The sequence below is a fragment of the Lagopus leucura genome, unplaced genomic scaffold (assembly GCF_019238085.1).
Source record: "Lagopus leucura isolate 7727_CA_CO unplaced genomic scaffold, USGS_WTPT01 Super-Scaffold_100002, whole genome shotgun sequence".
Lineage (NCBI taxonomy): Eukaryota > Metazoa > Chordata > Aves > Galliformes > Phasianidae > Lagopus > Lagopus leucura.
This window is the reverse complement of record NW_024962263.1, coordinates 22075494-22101773: the sequence shown is the minus strand read 5'-3', so window position 1 is coordinate 22101773 and position 26280 is coordinate 22075494. Positions and strand designations below refer to the sequence as shown.

Below are 26280 nucleotides of genomic sequence, written 5' to 3'. Positions count from 1 at the left end.
CACTTGTTACCTTAAGAAAAAGCTGACCCCCACTTGGCCACAACCTTCCTTCAGGGAGTTGTAGAGAGTGATGAGGTCTCCCCTGACCCTCCTCCAGACTAAACAATCCCAGCCCTCTCAGCCACTCCTCGTGCCCCAGACCCCTCTCACCAGTTTTACTGCCCTTCTCTAGACACACTCCAGAGCCTCAGTGTCTTTGTTGTTGTGATGGGCCCAAATAGAGTACTGTGCACAGTGCTCTAGTTGTGGCCTTACAAGTGCTAAGTGCAGAAATGGAGTATACCACTGGGCTGACTGGTAGGTCTTCCCTCCCTGGATCTCTGTGCTAATCCATAGCATTTGCAAAAGAGTTGCAGAACAACTATGGCAACGCAGAAACTCAGTGTGCACGTGTCACTCCTCCTAGCCTAATGTCTAGATGTCTTCCATGAGAGATACGTGCTTGGCAGGTCTCTGTCAAGCCGCAGTTGCTCCACTCGCGGGCCCCGTGCCCGCTGCACCTCCCAGATGCGGAGTGTCCCCGCTCCGTGCCGGCAGCCCCTCTCCGCACCGCCGCCCGCAGCCCGGCTGTGCGCCGCGCCGCCCGAGCAAATCGCATTGTCAGATGCGCCCTGATGTCAGCGCGCTAAGCTCGAGCCCCAATCTGCTCCCGGGGATGCTGATCGGCTTACGGGCCAGGAGTTTGCCCGCCGCCCTGCCCGCGCCCCAGACCGGCCTCTCCTCGCCGGGCCAGCGAGCGGGGTGCCGGCAGCGGCATGTCCCGGCCCGGGGACGGCCGGGGGGCAGGCGGCGGGACGTCCTCGCTCGGCCGTCGGGACGCCTAGAGAGCGGCGGCGGCAGGCGGCATGGTGCTGCTGTCGGGGGCCGGGGAGCAGCTGGCCGGGGAGCGGGTCTGCCCCGCGCCGGGAGCCGGCAAGGAACTGCCCGAGGCGGAGAGCGGCTCCGAACAGGGGGCGGACGGGTCTGCCGCCGAGGGGCACGGCGATGAGGAGCAGGAGGAGGAGGAGGAAGACTGCGAGGAGTATGAAGACTTCTCCGAGCTGCCCGACACCTGCAGCATCGCCTCGGACGACTCCTTCTACCCGCCGGGGGGGCTGGGGGACGAGACGGAGGACAGCTGGTCCCTGGAGCAGGAGGACCGCGACAGCCCCGAGGGGCTGAGCCTCTTCCGAGCGTGCTGCACCAACAACGCCGTGGTGCTGCGGGCGCTCATCCGGCAGGGCCCCGAGGAGGAGGAGGTGCGGGAGACCGACCGCAACCGCAGGGTGAGCGGCACGGGGGGACGCGCGGGTTGCGCCGTGGGTTTCGGCCCCAAAGGCGCTGGGACCAGGCGGGACGGGACGGGGCTCCGCCGGGCGGCGATGTGAATGTGCTCCTTGGGGAGCAGGGGGCTGCAGTCTCACTTTCCGGCCATCAGCTGCGAGTTTCAGAGAGCTTCTCTTTAGGCAGTGCTACTGTCCCTCCCCTCCCCTTCTTTCTGCCTTTCTATCTTTCCGTCTTTTGCTCTCTAAAAACTTTCAGCTTGCTCTCAGCCCCTACGTTGCCAGGCAGAACTTGCAGAATTCCTGTGCTGAAATCAGGCTGTTCTGAATTTTCACTGTATTTGTGTTGTTGGGATTCTGTGTCAGTACAGTGTTTGTGATTTGGTTTTTGACTGTCACTTGGCTAACTGCAGGGCAAGATGTGCATTTCACTAAAGCAGAAGGAGAAATCTTTTCCTAGGGGTTACTGAGGTGTTTGAGTAACATCTAAGTTTAGCAGTAGCAACTCCACTCACTTCTATTTCTACAATTCATATAAAAAAAATTATAATTTTTACATGGAGTTTCCAAAAAAAAAACTCCAAGTTTTTCTGGCTGTTATGTTCATAGAATGGAATCATAGAATGGTTTGAGTTGCAAGGGACTCTAAAATGTCATCTAGCCCACATCCCCTGAAACAAAGAGGGGCACCTGCAGCTCGATCAGGTGCTCAGAGCCCCCCCCCCCCCCCCCCCCAGCCTGACCTTGAGTGTTTCTAGGGATGGGGCTTCCACCACATGTGACATATATGACAGGAATGTTTTGAAATAAAGCCAGAGTGATTTTATCTGGGCAAGTAGCTTGCATGTTCTCAAAACATAAGAAATCTCTGCATGGAAAATTGGGCAATAATTTGGTTTGGATGCTGTTCAAAGTTGTCTTTATTATGTGTACTTTCAAGATTTTTTCCTGCAAAATGTATTTCCTTCCATCAACAAAAGATTATTGTAATACGTGTATTTCAGTGACCTGACTCGCAGCAAACTTCTATGAAAGAGATGAATGCAACAAGTTGTATGAATGCAGCTGAGGGGGCAGCCAGCAATGCCATGGGAGTAGGAGCGAGCCATAGAGCCTAGAAATACTTTAAATCAACTTTCTGCCAAAGCCAACTCGTGTTGGCTGGTAACACAAGTTGCAGGGCTGCACTAGAGCAGGCCTGGCAGGGCGTGTTGGTGCACCTGTCTGCATCTGAGGGTAGGACTGAGCTTGGGCTCCAGCCTGTAGCAGCATTGCATGGCCGTGGCCTCCATCAAGGGTTGAAGGTTCAGTGCTCCCAAAGTGCTTGGCTGTGAGGCAAGCTTGGGTCCTTGGTGCATGTGGTACAAAGGCCTCCCTTTCTGGACAGGAGGCTGTCGCAGCAAAGCAGCCTCCTCTTGTAGGCTGGGGCTCAGGGCTGAGCACAGCTGACTGCCCTCCCTTCCCCGTCCTGCTTCACAAAGCTAGCTGCTTGTCATCTTTCCACTATCCCAGAAAAGAATCAGACCTTTAGCTTGGATTCAAATTTTGAAGTTACTTGTTCATACTGTATAAAGATAGTTCTGCTCTACTTACGCAAATATGCAGTTTGATGTGAAATTAAGATTTGACACCAAATTCTGTTTTGTTCATTTTGGGGAGAAAACGAAGTAAAAGAAATTCTGGAATTCAGCAGCTTCTGGAAGCCTCATTGGTGGTGCGAGGAGAATGAATGCAGTCTTTCTCTCTGCCTGAGGGGATATGACCCTGCACGGAAGTGCCCTGATGGCAGCGATGCAGAGCAAGGCAGTCTGGCTTTTTCAAACAGATGTGAATGGGACAGGAGAAACGTTTCTGCTGCATCTCCAGGTGTCCCACAGCAGGTTCAGGCACAGCATGGGACCAGTACACAAATGAGCAGCCTGGCTAAACCACAGCACAATCTCCATTGGCTTTAAGTAAAGTGCCCAAAAAAATCGCTGATTCCTCTTCTAATATTGTGCGTCTATTCCCAGTTGGCTTTTATTCTTTCCCAGACACTGGTGTTCACAAAGTCAGCAAATTCACATTATTTTGCAATAGAACAGCCATGTTTCTGACAACTTTACCTGACAAAAAGGAATCCCTCAGCTCTTTCTTTTCCCTGTGGAATTTTTTCAGCTCTTGAATTTGCCTGCTATATAAAATCACTATAAATGGCACATAAGCAAAATGTATTTGTATTGCCTAAAAACAACTAAAGGAGTTACATTTTCCACTTATACTAAGAAAGCTATTTTAAATTCCTCAAATTTGTACTAATAGCTTTCAAAGTCCATGATACTATTTGTTTACAATCCATTATTGCATGCTGTTATTGAAAAGTTGGATGCTTCTTTTTTTTTTTCACACTGAACAGATAAGAAGAACTTTTGTTGCTTCTCAAATTTTCTTTCTTTTCTATCAGGCAGTAGAGAGAAGGATCACTTGCTTTGGAGAAGCGCAGTGGTGAAGGAAGGGCTATCCGATTAAATAAACTGACTGTGTTCACAGCTCTGATCTGATAACTTCTGTTATGTATGTACTATGCACCTGCATTTCCACAATTTGTTTTCCTAAACAGTACTTTTGTTAGAAAGTGCAATATGTTATGGCAGAAAGATAAGATCACATCGTGATTCTCAAAGTGATTAAATGCAAATCTCCAAACACAACATGAGGAAGAAACTTCCAAATGGTTAAATCCTTAAAATGAATTTGGGAGTGAACAGCTGGAGTTTTGGCGCTCTTCTGCTTTTATATTTTGACCCCAGCCCTAGAGCAATCTATTCTGTGAGCAAATTATGATTTGGAAGAGATTATTTCCAAAAATGCCAAAATCTAGAAAAAAGTTTTCATATTTTTCTTGATCCTTTTCATAGAAAGACACCATTTCTCTCATTTGAGACTGTTTTCCAGGCCTCCACGGTGACTTTTCGCAAGATTTCTGCAGGAGCTGACTTTTCCTGTGCTCTGTTTATGAGCTGCAGGATCTCCCATTCAGGAGCCACCTGTCAGGCACAAACTTCCATTAAACCCACCTTCCTGCAGTAAACATTAAATTCACCATCCTTCACAATGTCCAACCTACTAGTCACCACAGCCTCAGGACTGATGTCTCCCTGTGTCTCATTTTCATTGTCGTAAAGGAAACAGCAGTTTATATGCCACGATGTGTACATGCAGATTCCCAAAAAGGTTCACCCCTGCATCCTCTGCAGCCCTACTGGCTAAGTATGGATTCCAGAAAAGCCAGCTTGATGTTGCTTGTTTCCTCTCCTTGGCAGATCTGATAACAAAATATTTGGAAAACAACTATGACAGCGTATAATGAAATAGTTGCAGATCAAGCAGGATTGCCTCTCTTACCTTAAAATATTTACCTGTCTCATGCTGCAGTATTTACCTGCCTCACTCTGGCAGTAAAGAGGGTTCTGCAAATATGTAGAAGATGAAATCTTGGCTTCAGTGAAAATTCCTGACCTGACTGGGACCAAAGTGCCAGACACTGCTTTTCACCATGTGATGGGGGAACTGCTTTTCTTTCCTCCTTGCTAGCTGTATTTCAAGAATTTTAGTTACTTACATTTCATAAGTTTGACATAATATTAAATCCTGTCTGAAGATCAGGATTATGTATACTCAGAAAAACAGAGATTCAAATTTTGGTGTTACCTAACCACAAAATGAAATTTGCCATGTCAGGCAATGAGGAATGAGAGAAAAAGATGAAAAGAAGGCAAAGAACATCCCCCCCCCCCTCCACCAGAATTAAAATAATCACTGTAGCTTATCCTCAGATTGGTTTTGTGTTGGCTACATAACTTGTATAGTCTGTTTTACTAACTATGCTGAAGGTATATATTTTAGGGTTGATATATGTACCAAAACATTCTGTTGTAGTCTTTGGCTTTTCATATGTTAAGTCACTATTCAGTGAGTCTTTCACCCAGTTTCAGGCATACTCAGGAACCACTGCTAGAAGAATTCTTGGAATTAAACAGATTATTGTGTAAGCATACCATTATATAGTGGAGCTTGTGCATTTGTGTTCTTACTTCATTCCTCTTAAAAGATGTGAAGACAAAATAATCTATGTGGCTCAGCTTGTGAACTCCTTTCAGAAAATATTCCTAAATCCATATTTGAGCACAGTTGATTTTTCACATAAATTCTTCATTCAGGATGCTGTTAATCAGTGCTGCTCAGTAGCTGGTTTTCCCTTGGGCCGTGGTAGATCCACAGCTCTCTCATCAAACAGACCTGGATTTGTGTCTTTGTTCTTCTCTCCTTTTTCTGTTAAAGGAAGAGAACTGATCTGGGGCTATTCTTCACGATCTAAATTTCTTTTCATTTCTTCTCTCATTAGTGGCTGATGCTCAGTAGAAAAACAAATGAAGAAATACCTGGGGAGGGACAAGGACTCTGCTTGAGAACTCTGAAGTTGCTACTACTCAGTAAGCAAAAAACAGGTAGCAGTGTGCTTCCAGGCACTTACTTGAAAAACTGGTGAGAATGTAGGGCTGGAAGTCAGTCTGCAGAGGATGGAGCTGGAGAGATTTTCTGTGGGGTGAAGTGGAAGAAGATTTCCACTTTCTCCTTCTTTGCTTGGCATAGAACAGTGGGTTTCTCCAGAGCGTGTTTCAGGGGTCTCTGCTACGCTTGAACTCTGCCAGGTTAGGTACTGTCACCCTTCATGGATATGCACAGCGAGTACTCAGTGGAGATGGCACCTGAATTTGCCTTTGCTAAAGGCATATATTCCTAAAATTGTGACTGACGGAGGAGGACACAGAGCCAGTGGTTCCCATTTCCTGGGTAAGGAATTACTGGGTTTGATAAGACTTCTGCAGAAATCATGCATCACAAGAAGTGTCAGAGCTTGGGTAGCGTGGTTGTTATTGTTGTTTTTGTTTTATCTGCATGATGTTAACCTGCAAAAAGGAAAAACAGAGTCTGTAGTATTTTGTGGAGGAAGATAAGATGAAGATCCATAAAGATCTTGCCACATATTACTTTTTGGTTTTAGTGGCACACAGTATAAATCATTCCCTGTCGGAAAAAGGACTTGACAAATGTCATCAGCTACACTGGTGGCAAATTTTTTTCTTATATTCATAGGCTGTTTCAGTTCCCTAGTGTTCTCTCATACAAGGTATGTGAGCATTCATGTCATGATGCTAAATCATAAAAGGGAATTTTTTAGGGTGGAATTAGTTTTAAAAAGACCCTAAAGGCAAAAGTAATCTAATTTAAATCCCTCAGAATAGTAAAAAAAAATCCCTAAATGCACACACAAAAAAACCAATTCCTGGATATATTTACGAGTATATATTTATAAAAAGGAAGTGAGTGAGTAAAAAAAGCAAGGAATAATAGTTGGCAAGATACAGACACTGCTCAAACCAGATTGGGAACTTTTCAAATACTGTAATTGCAACTCAAGGGAAGCCATAAGAAAGGAAAAGATAGACTATGGAGAATATGAAGTTAATTGTCTGTGGAGGAATTTGGTAAAATAGTCGGAGGGTAGATAGATAGTGATAGGACAAGAGAGAATGGTTTTAAGCTCGAGAAGTGAAGGTTTAGATTGGATGTCAGGGCGAAGTTCTTCACAGAGAGGGTGGTGAGGTGCTGGAACAGGCTGCCCAGAGAGGTTGTGGATGCTCTGTCCCTGGAGGCATTCAAGGCCAGGTTGGATGGGGCCCTGGGCAGCCTGGTCTCGTACTGGATCTGGAGATTGGTGGCCCTGCCTGCAGCAGAGGGGTTGGAACTTGATGATCTCTGGGGACCCTTCCAACCCGAGCCATTCTATGATTCTATGATATGATTCTATGATACAGATGGGCACATGGAGGCATTGTCAGAAGAGTACATGCAGAGTAGGTGAATGCCTGTCCTTGTCTTTGTTCATCCTCTCTTTGGAAGGAATGCCTTCCTATGTCTGGCACAGAAGCAAATCCTTTGAAACGACTGATCTCTAGAAGAAATATTTGCATGGAACATGATTTCTTTGGAGTAAAGGCAATGGTTAATATGGATTATAAGGGTGCTTAGAAGTAAATGGGAATGCAAATCTTTATCAGACCACTGGAAATGCATAATGAGATGTGCTGCATCCTCCAAGAAATAGGCAGGCAGTAAGACATAATTTGTACTTAGTGTCAAAAGCTGCATTATCTAACAGATGTAGCTCTTTCTGAAATTGATAGATACAGATTTGAAGACCTCATCAACCTGAGAAAGTTGTACAAGTTTAATCTAATTTCAAGTGATGCAGCTTTTAAAGAAGTCAGATGAAGAGCGATTTCTTTTAAGAATTTTGACAAATTGCTTCTTGCAAAATGTATTGAAGAGAAGTTTTCAGCCTGACCCGACTATAGCCCAGAAGTAACGGTCATAAAAATCTTCTGTTCCAATTTAAGCAGTGTTTCACATCAGTATCTTAAGTCACCTATTTGGACTTGCAGAGCTCCTCAGTGATGTGGTGATGATCCTGGTTACCCATGGAGTACAGGTTGCCCCCAGATGTAATGAAATGCAACTGCTTCAAGCATCCATGATGTGGAATACCGATAAATCATAAAACCATACAAGAGGTATTCTAACAAGTGTGGTTCCCGAGATATTTATCGTCAGTTATAATGACAGATGTATAATGATGTCTTCAGTAAAACGTGTCTGTAACACAGAAAAGAAATGTAACCCCAGTATGCCTTATATGCCTTACTGCATTTTTCCAGTGGAGTCTTTCAGGTTTGTTTTACAGTGCACAATGTGCCACTGCTAATTCGCTCACCTCATTATGAAATGCATGTTCATATTGTTGGCGGAGAACTGTAAAGGAATTGCTCAAAAGGGAGCACCAGCACTAATTTTCTCACTTAAATGTTCCCACGTTCCTTTTCCTGAAGTCTTGTTGTGGTATACAATTCTCTTCAAAATCAGGACTTAGATAAGTTTTGAGTTCTTGTCGTTTGATAAAAGGGTTATTTGGAAGTAATACAGTGTAGGCACTGTAGCTTTCTATGTAACTTCAGACAGAAGTTCCTTTTGATGCTGAAGCTGCGAAATGCAGTCTAAAAGAACAGGAGGAAAGAAAGAGACAAAGGAAAAAAGAAGCTCAGAAAAATCCATGAAGAACAGTTGTCTTTAGAAATTCAGTTTTAAACTCTGTAATAAAAGAGATGAAAAAAAGACTGTGATATTTCTCTCCTTGCCTATGTTGAAAATAAAGACTCCCGTGCAGAAGAGTTAGGTTTTTATCTGAAGCCTAGTATAGGCTTTGAAAACTTTGGGATATGAAAAGGAAGGTTATTTTTCCTTTTTGCTATCAATCCCAGCAGTCATATATCTTCTTGGAACAGGAAATAAGCAATTTTTCATGATTTCTTCTTTATTCTGCTTTGCCTCACTTCAATTTATGCATTTCAGTTCTACTTGTTCAACTGCATAGAAAGTTACTTTGTACAGAGCATTAGTACTGTCAAAGGTGCCTTAAAAGGAGCCCACCTTTGGACTGAGAATCCTCAAAGGATTTGATGGCATACATATTTTCATTAACAGATCTTGTCTTTTATTTTTAAAAGAGGACAAGATAATCCAAAATTAAATGAAGCTAGAGTTCTTTGCTGCTTTGTGGTGGCATGAAGGCATTCATTTTTCAGTTATTCAGTCATTTTCAGTGAGCACTGACAGATCCAAAGAACGTGTGACTGTTATGGGGAATCCCTGTATTGTTTTGATCCCAGCATTTTTGCTGTTACTAACACGCGTACTGGTGGAAGTGATTCATCTCCAAGCACTGGCGTTCTTCTGCTTTCCCCTCCTCAAGGTTTAAGATGTCTGATGAAGATTAGAATTTATTTTAGATTCCAGTAGCACTTCTTTGTGAATCAAAGATAACCCAAATGTCCAGTCATAAGGGTGTTTCAAATCTGTGAGCAACGAGTGTTTTCCTTCAGTTAAGATACTATCTTGTGTAGACATAAATTTTCAGGCCTCATGCCTGACCTGAAACAAAGCACATGCCAATGTAATTTTTTGGAAAGAAAGTGGAAGTTGAACAAGATGGCACTAGCGCTCGGTAGTTTTGGAAACATTTTCCCGTTGAGTATCAGTAGGCTGTAGGAGCTACCATGCTAGGAAAGGACGTGGGTCCAAAAGTCCAAAAATTCATTCTGAGATGAGTACCAGGGGATTGTTGTCTGGTTACTTTGCATATTAAGGCTTTTGATCTCAAGGCAGGCTGTATGAAGAAGAAAAATAAATTCTCTCAGTCCAACTTCTGAGATAGGAACATGGAAGCATCGAGTGATGGGTTTGGGTACAGCAACAGTTCCTCATTCCATATCTTTCAGAGTTTTCAAGAGCTTAACTTTGAGTCCCTTCATGTCTTTTGCTCCTAGTAGTGCTGGAGGCGATAATTTGAGTTTTGCCTTCTGAAGGACCTCTGTCACCACTGCCAGACTGAAGGGAGGGCTGGGCATCCCCCCCAGCAGGAGACTTTTACCACTTTTCCTTCTGCTGTTACAGTTTGCAGAGATGTGAGATTTGTTGGTTTTCTGCTCAGTGTGGCTTACCTCTTTCCTGGTTTCGGAGGACATTTTAAAAAAGGCTTTTCTGGCACAGGATTCACTTGTATTAATTTTAGTCACATGGCTTTGTGTTTGTGCTTGGAAATAACAAACTATGAAAATAAATACTGATACATGTTGAACAAAGAATGCAAGTAAGCAAACTAGATTATTTGATCTATCTAGGCTATTCAGCAGGTACATCTGAAATCACAGAATCATAGAATGGCCTGGGTTGAAAAAGACCACAATGATCATCTAGTTTCAACCCCCTGCTATGTGCAGGGTCACCAACCACCAGACCGGGCTGCCCAGAGCCACATCCAGCCTGGCCCTGAATGCTTTCAGGGATGGGGCATCCACAGCCTCCTTGGGCAACCTGTTCCAGTGTGTCACCACCCTCTGTGTGAAAACCTTCCTCCTAATATCTAACCTAAACCTCCCCTGACTTAGTTTAAAACCATTCCAAAATCTGTTCAACTGCTCAAGAAGTGGTACACTGAAATATAAAAAAAATAAAGCCTTGTTACATCTATATTTTTGTGATGATTACTGTGTAACAGAGACCAGCAAAAACTGGGTGATTTATCACAATATTATTATGTCTGAAGAGTACTTAATCTTCACAGAGAAGAATAATAATGAGACTCTTACATTACTTTACAGATGTTAGTTGCTTAGTGTCAGATGAACCTAATGTGCACCAGGTTTATTTTACATTGCATTTCATTAAAACACAATTTTCTTCCTCTATAGAAAAGAGATACTTGATTACTAACTAAAATTCACTGCTAATTTTGAAATACAGTTCAATTTGGAAAGCATCAGCCGAGGGTCACAGTGGACAAGCCCAAGCTGCTTGTGCATGGCAAAGTATCTTTGACACTGGAGCTCTGTGCAGCCAAGTTCAAGTGGGCTGGCTCTGACCACAAGTGCTTCTCTAAAATCCATTCATTTTTTTCTAGTTTTCCAACAAATTGCTCATTATTTTTCCATGCGTCCTTCCTGTGTTGTCTGTGCTTGCACTGAGGAGTTGGGCTTAACTTTTGTCACTGAGGTAGAATTGCACAGAAGACACTAAAAACTTCTGGTAGTGTTTTTAAATAGAAAATGAAATCTGTGGACTGTATGACAGCCACAAGGAACTCCCAATGGCTTTATTGAGAACAGGATTTCACCTTTAATGATTTTATAAATAAAGTTACCCTCAGAAGGTTATGCTGTTATTTAAGATGTTATATCACATAGATTTGGATTTACCCATCTCTGAGGGTTCTTTCATTAAAAACAGAACCAAAAACCCTCCCATCTTTGCTAAGTATACATTTTTAGCATGCCCAGTAAGTTACACTGAGAAATAATGAAGTACCATGTGAAGGGGGTAGTTGTCACAGAGTTTGTAGTTGCACATCTGGCAGAGAATTAGCAATTCAAATCATGTGCTCTGTGGGAAAAACCCACAGTGTGGAAATAGTTCCCCTTTTTTTTCAGTTCTATTATTTTCTGTCACGTCTGTTAAATTCCACAGGGAGTAATTTGAAAGCAAGCTGATTCGAAATGGAAATGACGCATGATCAGGCTTTTGTTGCTTCACACATTTCGGATGTATAATGTTTTGAGCCTGACCCTATAATACTTAGTCAGCCAATCTAGTGATATGTTAAAACTCTCACACACGAGTGTTACATTTTTGTGTAGCATTTGTTCGTTTTTGTCTTTTGGCTCTTTGTATGCAAAGCAGCCTGTGAGTCAGGTATGCTGGCGCTGAGGCCCCACCAACCACTGCTGCTGTCCCAGATTAGTACCTGGTGGGAAGTCCTGTCTGTGTTGCTGCTGCATGGCCAGACTGCTACATGAGCCACTGTTATGGACTTTTGGAAGAGGGATGGCGGCAAATAACAGAATGTACTCAGTACATTCGCAAAAAGCAGAAGTCTTTGGCATTTATTTTTTAGAAAGTCTAGTATCTTGTTATGTTTTGCTCCTATGAAAAAAAGCTTGGGCTGCCATTTGATTGGGGAACATGTGAAGACTAGCTGTGTATTAATAAAAATGTCTTTAGGCATGGATGAAGGAAAAGCAAAGAACAAGCTGTATCAGCCCTCACCAACACACAGTCCTCTGACTGCTGACTGAGTGGAGAGCTGACTCTTCCTTGCCCTTTGCGTGTCCTCTATGGGAAGGATGCTGACGCTATTTTTGCTTTGCTTCATTTTGCTGCTTTGGGAACTGGTGTTCCTGCTGCTATACTGGCAGTGGACATTTCCCAGCTTGAAAATTCTTCCTCGTGAGAGTGCAACATGTCCATGTATTCCTGAACATAATTGCTTGTGAAGTAGGAGCCTTAGCACAGTACTAGATCATCACCTTGCTAGTGCCTTACCTGAATTAAAATAGCTTATATGTGGGTTGCTGAACACAGATGTCTTGGTGCATTTACAATACCTATCTTCATACAATTTCCCACGGAGTGCACTGAATCCATGACACAAGTGTGGAAAACTTGCTGCAAAAGCAAGATAATTTGATGCAGCAGACCAGAGCTGCCTCACCAAGTCACACCTGTTACAAGAAGTATGGTTGCCTGGGGACTCTGAAAAGTTGCTTTTGAATTTTAAAAATAAAGCAGATACCACGGGGTAATCATTTAGTGGACAACACGCATACCGTGAACAGCTCTTTCTCTAGGAATGTGAATTCAGATAAGAAAGAAAAAAAGGGCCTGGAGGTTTCTAGCAAGGTGATGCTGCTCTACAGTACTTTTTGTACATCAGATCTAGCACTGTCTGCTGTCCCTAAAGCTATCAAATCCACTAACTAGCTATCATGTGACAGCAAGAAATACTGCTACCTTTCTTTGGAATTGTAGTACCTGAACTTAAATGAGGTCTGCAATAAGAAGCTGCAAAATTTGGTTAGTAATTGTAAAAGTCATGAGAAAGATGTTTTGCCTGATGAATTGCAGGTGAAGGGTGACTAGGTGACTATGCTTGACCATATTTTTTGTTTTCCATTTCGTTTCTTTAAAATTTTGCCCTTCTCATTCGTGCAAGTGAAGGGAGATCTGAACAAGCCTTCCTTTTGTTTTACTACAGTGCACATTTGCTGCACAGACCTAAATCACCTGGTTGAATTTTAAATAAAAGCTAATGGAAAGAGCTTCGCAGCCTGTTTCCATATCAAACTATTTTTGAAGAGTAGTGAAAATTGTACTACCCTTGATAGGGAAAGTAGAAATGACTTCAAAATTTGATTATAAATTATCTGAAAATATTTTAAATCTCCATAAGGCTACTGACAATTAAGAAAATGTTTAGACCAGAGACTTCTGATGCAGAAAGCCGCATGCTGATGAAGTTCTTCACACCACAAATGATTTAATGTGAATCAATGAAGATACACAGAAGGCAAGATGCTACTAAATCAATAATTTTCAATTCTGGCTGTAAAATCTATTTTCCTTGTTCACGAGTTTCAAAAAGAGAAGGAAATTGCAAATTGTCAGGTGTTTGACAGAAACAAGACTTCGATATTTCCTCAGTGTGCTTTCTAATATCCATTTGAGTTTTATGAGTTAGCACACAATTTTTGATAGAAAAAATGCAACAACTCTGACTCAGAAATAGAAAGGATCATCACCTGAAAACTGTTTTCTTTGAAATCATTATGGCACTCATCTCATTTTGTTTATTGCTCCTGTATGAATCACTCTTACTGTGTGGCTTGATACCACTTCACCAGACCTGCGTGTCCTTTCTGAGGCAAGGAAAGAGACTCAGGGTGTCATTCTGTAGTGCTGGGCACAAGACTCATGAAGTTCTATCAAATGGAGCATCCAGAGGCTTTGAAGGCTACATAGTAGGCACATCACTTCACACCTATTCAAGATTAAAAGCAAAACAGAAAATACAGACTTCAATGCATTTGCTTTCGTAGAATCACAAACTATCCACAGTTGGAATGGACCCTTGAGGATCACCAAGTCCAACTCTTGGCTACAAACAGCACCACCCAAAATTCAAACTCCATATCTGAGAGCACTGTCCAGATGTTTTTTGGGTTCTGCCATCTTGGGATCTGTTCCAAGGCCTGACCACCCTCTGGTGAAGAGCCTTTTCTTGATATCCAACTTGACCCCTCTTCCCTTTCATAGATTATAGCTGAAGAAACAGCATATGTATAAAGGTGGTGGTAGTGAAGGGTCTTGCTGTTGCACCCCAGCTCAGCTCCACAGGAAGCACAGGAAGGCTAGACAACTCCAAGGGCTGCTGGTCAGAGTAGTCTGCTGCTGAAGGAGGATGGCTTATACTCCATGTGCTCAGATATGGCACCATGACAAGATGCCAAGTGCCAAAAAATCTACAGAATGAAACGTTTTCCATGTCTTCGTTGTGGCATATGTAAACATCAGTCAAATATCAATCTGGCTTTTGCCTCAGACTCCTGCAAAACAATTTGCTTTGTCCACAAGTGTGAAGGGTTGAGTAATTAATTGCTAAAGGAACAAGCTCTAACTTCATAAAAATGACTCTTGTTACTAGAGTGGAAATGTCTTTTTTTGTTCGTTTAGAGTAACATATATAATTAGGCTACATGGCTGAAATTTTTCATTTAAGATATCGTACATCACTAATAACTAAATGCCAAATTTATAATAGAATATTTAGTTACACAAACACATGCTGTCTCCCTTCTAGATGCATAAATACTCTTTTTTATGCTCATTATTCCTGTTTACTGCTAACCATCCTGCACTTGTCCAGTTGTTGGAGAGTTTCTTTATTATGGTCTTCATTTATATAAAATTGAAAAAAATGCCCACAGTTTCACGGAATCACCTTTACGATGTTTCTTCAAGGTAATCTGATCCTTTGTTTCCTTTTCTTAGCTAAGTCCAGTGCTGTGGAGTTGGGAATGAAAAAAAGGGGAAAATTGTGTTGACAGGCCTTCTCTGTGGTGGCTCCATGGGCTTGTCTCCAAGCAACCAAGTCAGTTTCTACCAAAAGTCTTCTTTTACCATTCAGGAATCGCTGTTGTTGTTGGTAGATCTTTGTTATATCTTCAGCAGAAAAACTTGTCCAGTTCCCCAAGCTTGCCAACCTTTTTGCTTGGATGCAACAGATCGGCCCTGACAGCTTCTGTGACCTTACACAGTGCTGTGCTGATGGAAGTGTCCTCCTGTAACAGAAAAACAAAACATTCTGGGAAGCAACACACAGAGTTAAGGGATTTACAGACCTATTTGCTAATCTCTTTTTTTTTTTTTTTTTCCAAGATGGCTGCAGCTAAATGTGCAGTTATGTGAAAATATTAGACCTGTAATTACTGTGATGTTTGGCAAACTTTGAAAACCTTCACATGGTATTGTTGTAAGATTTAATAAGATCAGTAAAGAAATGTTTCTAACAGCTACAAAAGAGGAAAGACCTGGGCCTAAATTTTATACTCTTTAGTATTAGCAAAGATAGTTCTTTGTACATTACTTGAAAATTGCGTACTTGGTTCAAAAGTACTGTTCTCAGCCAGAATGGAAAATCTCCAGTATTCAGATAGCATGGCTTTCCTGAGGCTGAATTTAAGCCTCTGTCCTTGTGGAGAGCCAGCTCTCAGTGCCATTTGTGGAGCAGTATAATATGTGGGGAGAAGTGAAAGAGTTCTTAGAAATGTGAGAATCGTAATTCATTCCTCCAAGTTTCACAAGCTTAAATCCAAGGCTGTGAGTTTTATCGGATAAATTTTATATCAATAAAAATCCAGCTGTTGGCCTCCTGCATGGTCATCTGTAATATCCCACAGTAACTGTTACACAGAGCTGTAGGATTACAGGATTGCAAACCTTTCGTATCACAGGACCTGAAACTAATCCATACATCCAAAATCCACCTTAGGTGGTAGATCCCTGAGTGAAAAACAGACACTTCTCATCAAATCACAACGGATGCTTCTATTGCTTAGAGAATTATATATATACGTACATATATATCCATTTTGCCTTGTTGGAAGAAAGCAGGATGGGGCATAAATGAGACAAAATCCAGTATCGGTGAAATTAGATGCACATCCTAGATAAAGGAAACTCTTTCACTGTTGAATGCATAATGATAAGGGCTTTCAAGGACCTGAATGCTGTTCAAGAGATCAGAAGAACATTGTCACTTGCCCTAACTGATGATAATCTGAAGAGACAAGCTAATGGGAAGAACATTATTTTCACAACAGTGGGTTCTTTGGTTGGTAGTAGTGAAAAAAAACCAAAAACCTGCTCCATCTGGAAAGCTTGTTTCATCTCTACCACTAATATTTCAACACGCTTTTTCATCAGAATATCAGTAAGTAGCTTCTATGTTTTGTGAATTGCTCCTACTGATTGTTGTTACCAAGTCATCCTCTTGATTGAAAAGAGGATGATGGTTGTTGCTATATGATAACTCATCCATAGTGAAGTATATGGGGTGAATCCAGAGTTTTATGTACATACAGGATTAAATACTAACCTTGTTCTGCCCCTTGTTCTGTGGTAGGGCAGCTGACCTTCTCTCTTCTTTTTGTTCCCACTGGGAGGGAATGTTTACTGCAACTTCCTAGTCCACTCAGTCAGTTCCAAGATCAATACAGCTTATTATTAGAAGATCCAACATCAGTGAGGAGGGTTACTATTAGAAGTGTCATAGAAAAAAAGAAACAGTGAGGTTCAGAGGACGGGAATGAAGATACGAGTGTGTTACTTATCCATTGATGTTATTAAACTTAATATCAAACAGTGAATTAAGAGATTGGTCTTATTGCTCTTGCAGCTTCTTTAGATCACAAGGTGAAGAAGTAGAGTGATACTTCTGTGTGTAGGCAGTCCTTCACCTCCAGTATCCCAGGAAGGGAATGCAGTTGCTCTTTTTGTTGAGTATAGGGCCTCTGCAAGGAAGAGTTTTCATCCACATGAGTTTTCATCATCAAGGTGATCTCTGTAGTATTGAAACCTTTGCTTTCAGTGGCTGATTAACCACAGTGGCCAGATCTCTTCTTGAGCTCTTTAACAAATTTTGAGTCTGATGTGATTCCACAATGAGAAGGGTCAGAGAAATACCAGCTAAATATGTTTACAGAAGTTTTAAAAAAGGCACTGGAACTTCTGGGTTGCTTTGTCTTTACTGATATCACTTACAGGAGCTCACTGCCACAAGAGGGTGCTTGCAAACTCATCTCTGGATGCGTCTCTTCAAAGAGTTCCACAGTGAGAATGCACCACACTATGGCCTTTATAAATAAATGTTGTTTATGGAAGAGAGATATTAGGAACAGAGGGGGTAGAACATTATGTATTTATTTCTCAGCCAGTGTCAAGTTTAAATTTATTGTTTACAAAGACTTTGTGAATTAATATTTTTGGAGAGGTCTTCTGAGGGAAAAAAAAAACACAAACCAACACGATGCATTCAAATGTTTCTTAGCCTCTTGCAACAGACCTGAGCTACAGGCAGTCTGTGCCTGAAAGAACAGAGGAAAGAGCAAGGAAAATGCATCTATTAAACACATGGCCAAAGAGTTTAATGATAGGCCTTAAAATCGAGGGATATATTTTTTGATAGGTTAGTGCACAAAATGGATTTCATATTGCTTCTGAAGATGCTACAAAATAAGTTCATAAAATGGTGCTGCCTCTTCTTTTTAATATTAAATGTGTATGAACAGATGTGTGTAGGTTGCTCTGAAAGTAATGCCTCCTTTTTATTTCCATGGAATGACAACTGCTGCAAAATAACACAATAACACTATTTGATGGAACAAATTCTCAGCTATAAAGCAATATTTTTCAACATGGTCACCACCATTAGCTCTGCATTTTCACCAGGAATGAACAAGAGCCTGCATGCTGTACTCATAAAAATCTGCACCAGTGGAGATCACTGCCTTTCTGAGAAGAAAGAAAAAAAAAAGAAAAAAAAAAAAAAAGTATGTATGTATGTATACTTCAATAATTAAATTGATCGGTAGATAATTATTATAACCTTAGATTCTGAAGTACTCTGGAAATTGAGAGATCTTTCAAAATGATTTTCATGCACTTATTTCCACAGAAGGTGTAGTTTGATCCTTATTACAACCTCATTTCTCTCCTGCAGTCCCCTGGCTCCCTGAGGCTCTGGCACTGGCAGGAGCAGCCAGTTTGTGGCCTTGTGCTCCTGAGGAAGTGTTCCACCCCACAATGTCTTAAATCCACTGCTTGTTGAAAATGCCTGTTCATAGCAATGCTGAATAATGTGCAGTCTGCTTCAGTAATAAGAAATACATTATCCTTGTTGACAGGGTTGTTTATAGCCCTTGGAAGCCTTGATAAATGTTGCATGGCAAGCCAGTGCTATGACATGAAATTTGAGATTGAGATGAGCTCACCATTACTGGAGCAGGATCCTGGTGTCAGTGGGAGGCTGCTGCACCACCTACTGCAGCCCTCTGCAGCTGGTGGGTTGGTTTGCTAGGGATGGTACGCCCTGAGCTGCTGACATGGGGTCTGTGATAGGTTCAGAAAATCCAAATCAGCATTCCCTCATTAAAATGAAGTTTGCCATTTATACTGTTTTTTGAAGCCAGACCTCTTGCTTCTGTTTCACAAATATCTTCCCTCTTTGAAGCCAGAGAAGAGTGACCCATATGTTGCACACGTACTGAAAGACAGGCATAGAGAGGAGGAATGTATAAATTTGGCTGCTGTGTATCATGTATTATTACTGTCAACACTATCAAAACTTTGTGCTAACATTTGACAGTATTAATACTGATTAGTATGTGCTATACAAACAGTAAAGCTAGGATTAGTAAGGCTGCATTATTTGTCAGAGAACATCACTGCTTAGTAGTTGTACCTGACACGATGGTCTAAATAAATGGAAAATGTGAAATGTAACCTGATAAAAATAGTATTACTTCCCCTACCATCGGTCCTTTACAGCCAGGCCTCCCTAAGCCAGAATGTAGAATTTTTCCCCAGAAACAAAATCCTGCTCTGTTTTCCATGTCACTGAATCCAGTGATAATTTCCTCTTTGTGTGTGGCTAATGAAAGTACAGTAGCCTTTTGCATCTCTACTGGATGAATTGTCAGTTCATTTTAAATATGTGCTATTTTTATTACACACTCTTTCATTACAGTTTCCTTGCATACTCGTTTCCTAAGATTGTACCTTGTTTACCTTCTGCTGTGACCTATGGTGTCTCATGCACTTCATGCTTAACTGTGTACTGTTGGAATATCTCAAATGTAGCTTTTCTGATTCTGTTCTCTCTTCTGTTCTGTGAAAGAATGATCCCGTTCCCTCCCTCTCCATACACGTTTCTTCATGCTGTTTATTGGTTTTGTTGCACAAGCCTGCTGTCACTAGCAATGGCATTTCTCCCACCTGATGGAACTTAAGGCTGATCAGTACATTCCTAATATAGTCTCACCAGCTGTCACTGTAAAATAATATATTATTTTTATAAAATTGGTCTATAGCATGAATGTGTATACCTGCCAACATACTGATCAAATAAATTAGTTAAACCTATGTATTTATAAGCATGTGTATATTTTAACAGAATCACATTAAATTCCTAACTCAGGTGCCCCCAGGTTAAGGTATTCCTGCATTAGCTGTATCCACAACTTGCTCTTCTCTATGTGCTCAAGTCTTCAGTTCTCTGTTTCAAGCTGTGTCTAGAAATGAAAGAACAAAATAACATTTTTTTTTCATGTGACAACATGATTCCATTTCTACTGGTTTAAGAAGAATCACCAAGTGACATCTGAACGCACATTGTGAGTTCAGCTAGCAATGCAGTCCTATCTTCCTGCAACTCAACTCAGTGCCCATCAGCTCATTTTATTTTTGCATGGCTGTTTCTGCTGCTAGATCTAAAAAAAAATAAAAATAAAAATGTTTTTTGTACTTCAGCAGCCCCCCAGCTCTTTGCAACCAACGTGATCTGGGGACAGTGCATGCAGAAGATAACACAGATAAAGGAGTTTCTTTTAGAAGATGAGCTGTGGGAAGTGCTCTTGAGTATCAGGTTGCCTCATAGGAAGACCAGGAGAACTTCCTGCAGGAGTGATAAGGAGAGAGGACTGCTACTTTCTGTGTAACAGTCCCATTCTCTTCTCATCAAACTTCTCAGGAGTGGAAGGGTTAATCATGATAAAACATGATATTCAGGTTTGGCGCCATCATAGAATCATTAAGATTAGAAAAGACCTTTAAGATCATCTAGTCCAAATGTCATCCCATCTCCACCATGCCCACTAAACCATGCCCCTCAGTGCCACATCTTTTTAGAAGACCTCCAGGGACGGTGACTCCACCACCTTCCTGGCAGTCTGTTCCAGTACTCTTTCTGAGAAGAAATTTTTCCTGATTTCCAACCTGAACCTCCTCTGGCACTTCTTAAGGCAGTTACTTCTTGTCCTGTCACTGGTGATCTAGGAGAAGAGGCTGATCTCCACTTCTCCACAACCTCCTTTCAGGGAGCTATAGAGAGCAATTAGTGTCTCCCCTGTGCCTCCTGTTCTTCAAACTAAAAAATTATAGTTCTCTCAGCCTCTCCTTATAAGACTTGTGCTCCAGATCACCAGTTTTGTTACCCTTCTCTGGACACGCTCCAGGGCCTCAATGTCTTTCTTGCAGTGAGGGGCTCAAAACTGCACACAGTGCTCAAGGTGTGACCTCACCACTGCTGAGTGCAGAGAGGTGATCACCATATCTTCATATGCACCCTTCCCACTGGAACATCTCTGACCACACTGTGTGTTTGCTTTACCCTTTGTGTTTCCCTCACAGTCCTGAGCAGCAGCTTCTGAGGGCTTCTGCCAGCTGTTGGTACCACTAGTAACACTGAAACCAATGCAGGCTGTGCATGCTGGTAAAGAGAAGTCACTGTGATGTTAGTGCTCATTCTTGTTACTTGGTTTGTTACACAAGTAGCAGTGGTTTTATTTGTTGTGTAAGGCAAGATTTTGTGAGCTCATTCAAAAATGAACTTTCCTGAGACTATTTTTAGAGGTGATTACCAAGATTTAGATTAGACTAGATTAAGTAAGGGCTTTTGCAGAGATGATACATCTGCTCAGCTATACCTTTACTTAAAGACATGCAGCCTGACTGATAGAAAGGGGATTACGAAATGTGTGAGTTGAGCATATCCCACAAAACGGAGGGGGAAAACTGTGGCTCTTCATTTGTGTGTCTGAAGACTGCCTCGTGTTTGTTCCTCCTGGAGTGGGATTCACCCTGTAACATGAATTGGTTTGTAATGCTGAGAAGCAAAGGTGGCATTTTTGTGCTTTGCATGTTCAGCTGCTGGAACATGTAGTGTCAGTCAGGCTTGCTTTTGTTGCCAGATTCTGCTTTAGGCGCTGTGCTCCTCTGCAGATCATTGGGAATTGCATGCTGCTGCATCCCTCCTCAACAGAACACCTTTCTGCACCTGTCTCGTTACTTGCCACTGCAAAATCAGCATCTCCCCAGGCCAGGTGCTGGGTTTTGTCCTAACAGGGGTTGAACAAAATTCATTTAAATTCCTGCCTTTTTTTTCCCCGATATAAATTTGCACATGGCTAAGCTGTTACAGCTCTATCTCTCAAAGGTCAGCCTGAATTATTTTCTGCAGATAATGTTAAAGCTTATGCGCCTGATGGATTTCTGTGGCACATAACCACCACTTCTCATGGGACTGATGACCCAAATAATTACCTCATCTCAGTCACCGCTGATCTCATCAACTAAACCAATTACAATGTAAGCTCAAGCCACTTACAAAAGTTTCTCAGATTGCTTTATATGGACTGGAAGATTTTATGCATTGTACACAAATTAGTACAAAGCTGATAGGGATGTTCAGCACTAAATGTTACTCTCTTTTACCAGGACACAGATGAGGAGCTTCATTATTAACCTAAGTTCCATGGAGTGGCAGAGTAATGGAGAACTGCTTTTCCCTCATATAACGCTAGGGGATTTCTTTTGCAGTACTTGCTCTGATTGTTTGGCATTATGTAATTAAAAGGAGCTACATTTTCATGTTATGTATAACACAAAATATTAATTTTCTGAATTATTTTTTATTTTGGTAAATGAATGGAAGACAGTTTAAAACTTCCTGTTACTCTGTATGCTATTTTTCTTCCATTTCTATTACTCGTAATATTGTTTGTGCAATATGCTTTTAACTTAGGCATAATTTTTGTAGTTCTCTCTGCTTATGATTATGGATTGTAATGAATCATTATCATTTAATTCAATTACATGCTGGTTTAATCTGTTAAGCCAACCTTGCAGAATTGTTGCTAATTGTCACTAATACTATACAGACTGCTCACAAAACAAACTGGACAGTTCTTTATCCCGATGTTTATAAAACAAAGTGGGTAATGTCAGTTCAGCCTTCTGCTAGAAACACTTTTTTTTTTTTTTTTTTTTCTGGGATAATAAGCAAAAAGCTATAATAATCTGTTTTTATTTTCAGCATCTTGGTAGAAAATAAGTTGCCTGAAGAAATTTTTTTTAAAGCTAAACTAATTGTGTGCTGTACGTGATTTGCTCTGCTGTTCAGTTTGGGTTCCTTATTGATCCTCTGGTATTTTTCTGATCTCTATTATCCACAATGATCTAGTTTACAAATAGCATGACATCTGTATTTTTGTTGTAAAATCTGATCTATAAAATTGTCTCCTGAGATATCCATTGTCTCACTTAATCAGATTTGTTATGTCATTAGCCAGCAGAGCTGAGCAAGTCAGAGTCTGTTTTTGTAGTGGCAGCATTATTCAAGTCTTAAATGGAATCAAAGGCACATGAAGACATTTCAGTTTAAAATAAATGACAATTAATCTCCAGCTATTTTATTATATTACAAACATGCACATTTCAAAATAATGCCTCTGTGGGAATTTTTAATAAATACCGTTATTCCAGTCACAGAAGAATGGTGTAAATCTCTTGGAGTTCTTAAGCACTGCTTGAGGAAGATGCAGCAACGCGTGGTTAACTCAGGTAGTCCCATGCCTGAAATTGTCCATTTGACAATCAGCCAAGTATATTTTATATATAATACATGGAAAATGGGTACTGTCTGCTTTGCCAGATAATCTAAATAAAATACAGCTAATTACGCCTTGTCACTTTAAAACAAAGGAGGTTCTTTCACAAATGCTAGTTACATAAACATAAAAAATGTCATACTGTCCAGAAAAACTGCGGGGCGGCTCTGTGAAATGCTAAATATTACCTCAACACCTGGCAGTATTGTGGCTTCTAGTTGAAGAAAAAAAACACAAAACCTGTTGCTGAGATCAGTTTCAACATCTCTCCTGTTATGTGACACAGTCTGCAGTAAATTTTAATGTAGAAACAATGGATGACATACTTTCTTGTCTGTCACATAGAAACTGTTTTGAAAAATGAAAAGGATCTCTTGTGCAACTCAGGGAAGCCGACAGGCCAAGACTCTTATGGTGAAGAAATCACTTTTCTTATAGTCCAGAAGCATCATTGCCATTTTACGTTGATGGTTTCCTCAGCTATCCTTCTGTGCAGAGGACAAAGCAGGTTTTTTGTTTGTTGTATCTTGTTGGTCTTGGTAGATGACTGGCAGAACCTCGGCTGCCAAGCAGGAGAGGACGGGTGTCAGCTAACAAACCAGCCCTTCAGAATCAGGAATGCTGTGGTTGATACACCAAGAGCTATTTCTCCTGGTCACTAATTGTTGTGGCATGCATTTGAGAACAGTTTGAGCCATTACTATATCATTTCAAAAAAGTGTGGTTGGGGATATGTGAAAGGGAGGGGAGGGAAAACATAGATGGAGAAAGGTTGAAGTTTTAAAGGGAGGAATATGTCTGGGAATTTATCTTTTTGACCAAAAAAAAAAAAAAATCAATTTTTAAAAAAAGTTGTTATTTTCTGACCATTTCTGACCATGCTGACCATTTCACAAGTGCCCTAAAATTATTTGTATGAGAAGCAGAATAACTGATGCCTTAGTAGAATTGTAATGAGTGTATGGGAACTGTTGAGTCACGGCCTGAACCCCTGATTGATCACCTGAGGCAAGCACTGAGTCAGCCACGGAAGCACAGGTGAAGGCAATTCAGCTGTGTGCCTGGAAGGGATGGAGCCTCTCCTAGAGGCCTAGAGGCTCTCCTGGAGGGCTGTGCCTCTCCTAGACCCCATTTAAGGGCTGGCTGCCCCTGGGGGAGGATCTCTTCTGGAGTTTCCTCCGTTTGGAGTTCTTTACTGTGAGCCGAGGACATGAGTGAGCATTTCATTGATTGACTCTTTCTACCATGATAATCTTTCTAGCTATAAACCTGTAAAATGCTATCCTAACCATGCTACTCTTCTAACTGTACATTTGTAAATTGTACAAATGAGATAAAATGTTGTCTTGTGTGAGGATAATCAGATTGTTCGGATTCAGAATTTCCTAGGTAAAATTAAATATGATGCTTTCTTTTTATCTTCTGAGAAACATAAGATGCACAGCTGTATTATACTGTATCAATTGCTGTACCAATTGCTTCAAGAAACACTTTACTGAAAGAAATGTTGTTTTTTTATGATTATTAATTGAGATTTTAGAAAGATCTCAAAACCTATAATAACTGTGCATAGTTGCTACAAGAAATTAAAAATTCCTGACTGCTAACTCATATTGTGGTGGGTTGGGTGTTTGCTGGTCAACCTTTACATAGTAACTTTCAGCAAGCAGAGGACAGGCAGTACCAGAAATGAATGGAAAGAGGAGAAAAAGGCGGGGAAAAAAAACAGCCTAAAACTACAAACTATTATGGTGTCATTGATCCAGGTTTGGTCCAGACAAATCCAAGGGCTTATTATAATGTTTATTCTGAAGCATCCATAAATGTGGCACCAAGGACTGCTGCCTTTCCCACTGCTGCTCTGTAATGCTGTGAAGCACCAACTTCGGGTACTGTGGGAGGGCCTGCTGGTGGCTCTGAGGTCCTGGGCACTGATAAGAAGCACGTCACTCTGATTCCAGTTTAAAAATACAGAATAGTGATTGATTTATTCGGAGAAAATTTCTGCTAAAATCAGAATGTTGGTATGTAACGTAGGGAAGTACACCCTATATACTTCAATGCCAAAGCTTTCTTGCAAAAAAGAAGAGCTAATGTTTGTTGTTTTTTGTCTTTTTGTTTTAAAATGTTTTTCTTTTCACTCTTTAGAAGATATGACATGGTATCTCAGAATCACAGGCTTGCTGAAATGTATCTCCTGTGGAAATCTTCTGTGAGAGCATGTCTCAGTACTGAGCGAAACATTCTTCCATTAGAGAAGATAACTAGTCCAAATAATTTGTACGACTTGTTAAATACCACTCTCCTCAAGAATTGTCAGTATTTTCAAGAAGATTAGGATTCCACTTCTTTACTGAATTGCAGAACTTTATGGGTTGGAAGTGACCTCAAGAGATTGAATCCAGCTCCTTATTGTCAGGAATTTTAGGTCTCCAAATTGTTTTATGCTGAGTTTTCTGATATCGTAGTAATTGATGTTTTTCTGAATGGCTGGCTGATGTTTTAAATCTGCAGAGCTTTTGGTGTGGTAAAGACCTACATCCCAAACGTTACATGAAAGATTGTTTTTTAAAGAACTAGAATAAGTTTGAAATCCTTGCCATGTGGACATCAATTTTTTTTTTTTTTTTTTTTTTGAAGCTAAGACTGATTATATTTTAGTAAAATTTGAGTGCATCTGGACAATCCATCAGAAGAATACGTATTTTCTTAATGACCATTATCTGAGGTCATAACTATGTGTATATGTATCTCCATATCTTTAAACAGACTCCTGTGTCAGTTTCAATAAAATGCTTTGAATTATTAAAGGTTCTTCACGGGGAAAATGAGATGCTCTTTATAAAGGAGTTTTGGGTTTTGTTTTATACTGAGGACAGTGGTGAGCTGAGAATAAAATAAATCAGAGTAACTATCTAATGATGTATTTGAAAAATATTGTAGATAACCTGTGAGCATCCTAAAGAGTTGCCCTTGCCTCCACACTTTAATAAAGCTGGTTACTGCCTAAACCAAAGGAGCTATCCAGAATGAGAGTGAGCCAGGACACTGAAATATGTATACCTGGTTAGGATGACAGTATATCAGAAGCCACAGCTGTGGTCATTTGGTGAATGGCTCTGCCTCATATGTGTCTATGGGGGGGGGGGGGGAGTATAGGGTGTTTTTTTTCCCCTCTTACTTCTTTTCGTAACTAGGCTTTATTTCCTGCTGCTATTTGTGGTGGTGAGCAGGCAGTGCATCTGGGCATGCAGGGACACCAAGGAGGCTGAGGTGTGTCTCTCACCATATACTTCTGGTAGCTGATGCTGATCTCAGGGCAGTGGTGCTGGCCATATGGGGCAGCTGCAGGAAGCTTTGGTGTG

The 26280-nt window shown here is 41.1% G+C and overlaps 1 protein-coding gene across 1 annotated transcript in view; it reads left to right on the top strand.

Annotated features, from left to right (window-relative positions):
* Positions 1 to 845: 845 nt before the first annotated feature.
* ANKRD33B (ankyrin repeat domain 33B) overlaps positions 846 to 26280 on the top strand; it is a 37402-nt gene continuing 11967 nt past the window's right edge. The window contains exon 1 of the mRNA XM_042869588.1: positions 846 to 1265. Within this exon, the coding sequence (XP_042725522.1) occupies positions 846 to 1265 (420 nt within the window). The remainder of the gene's footprint in view (positions 1266 to 26280) is intronic.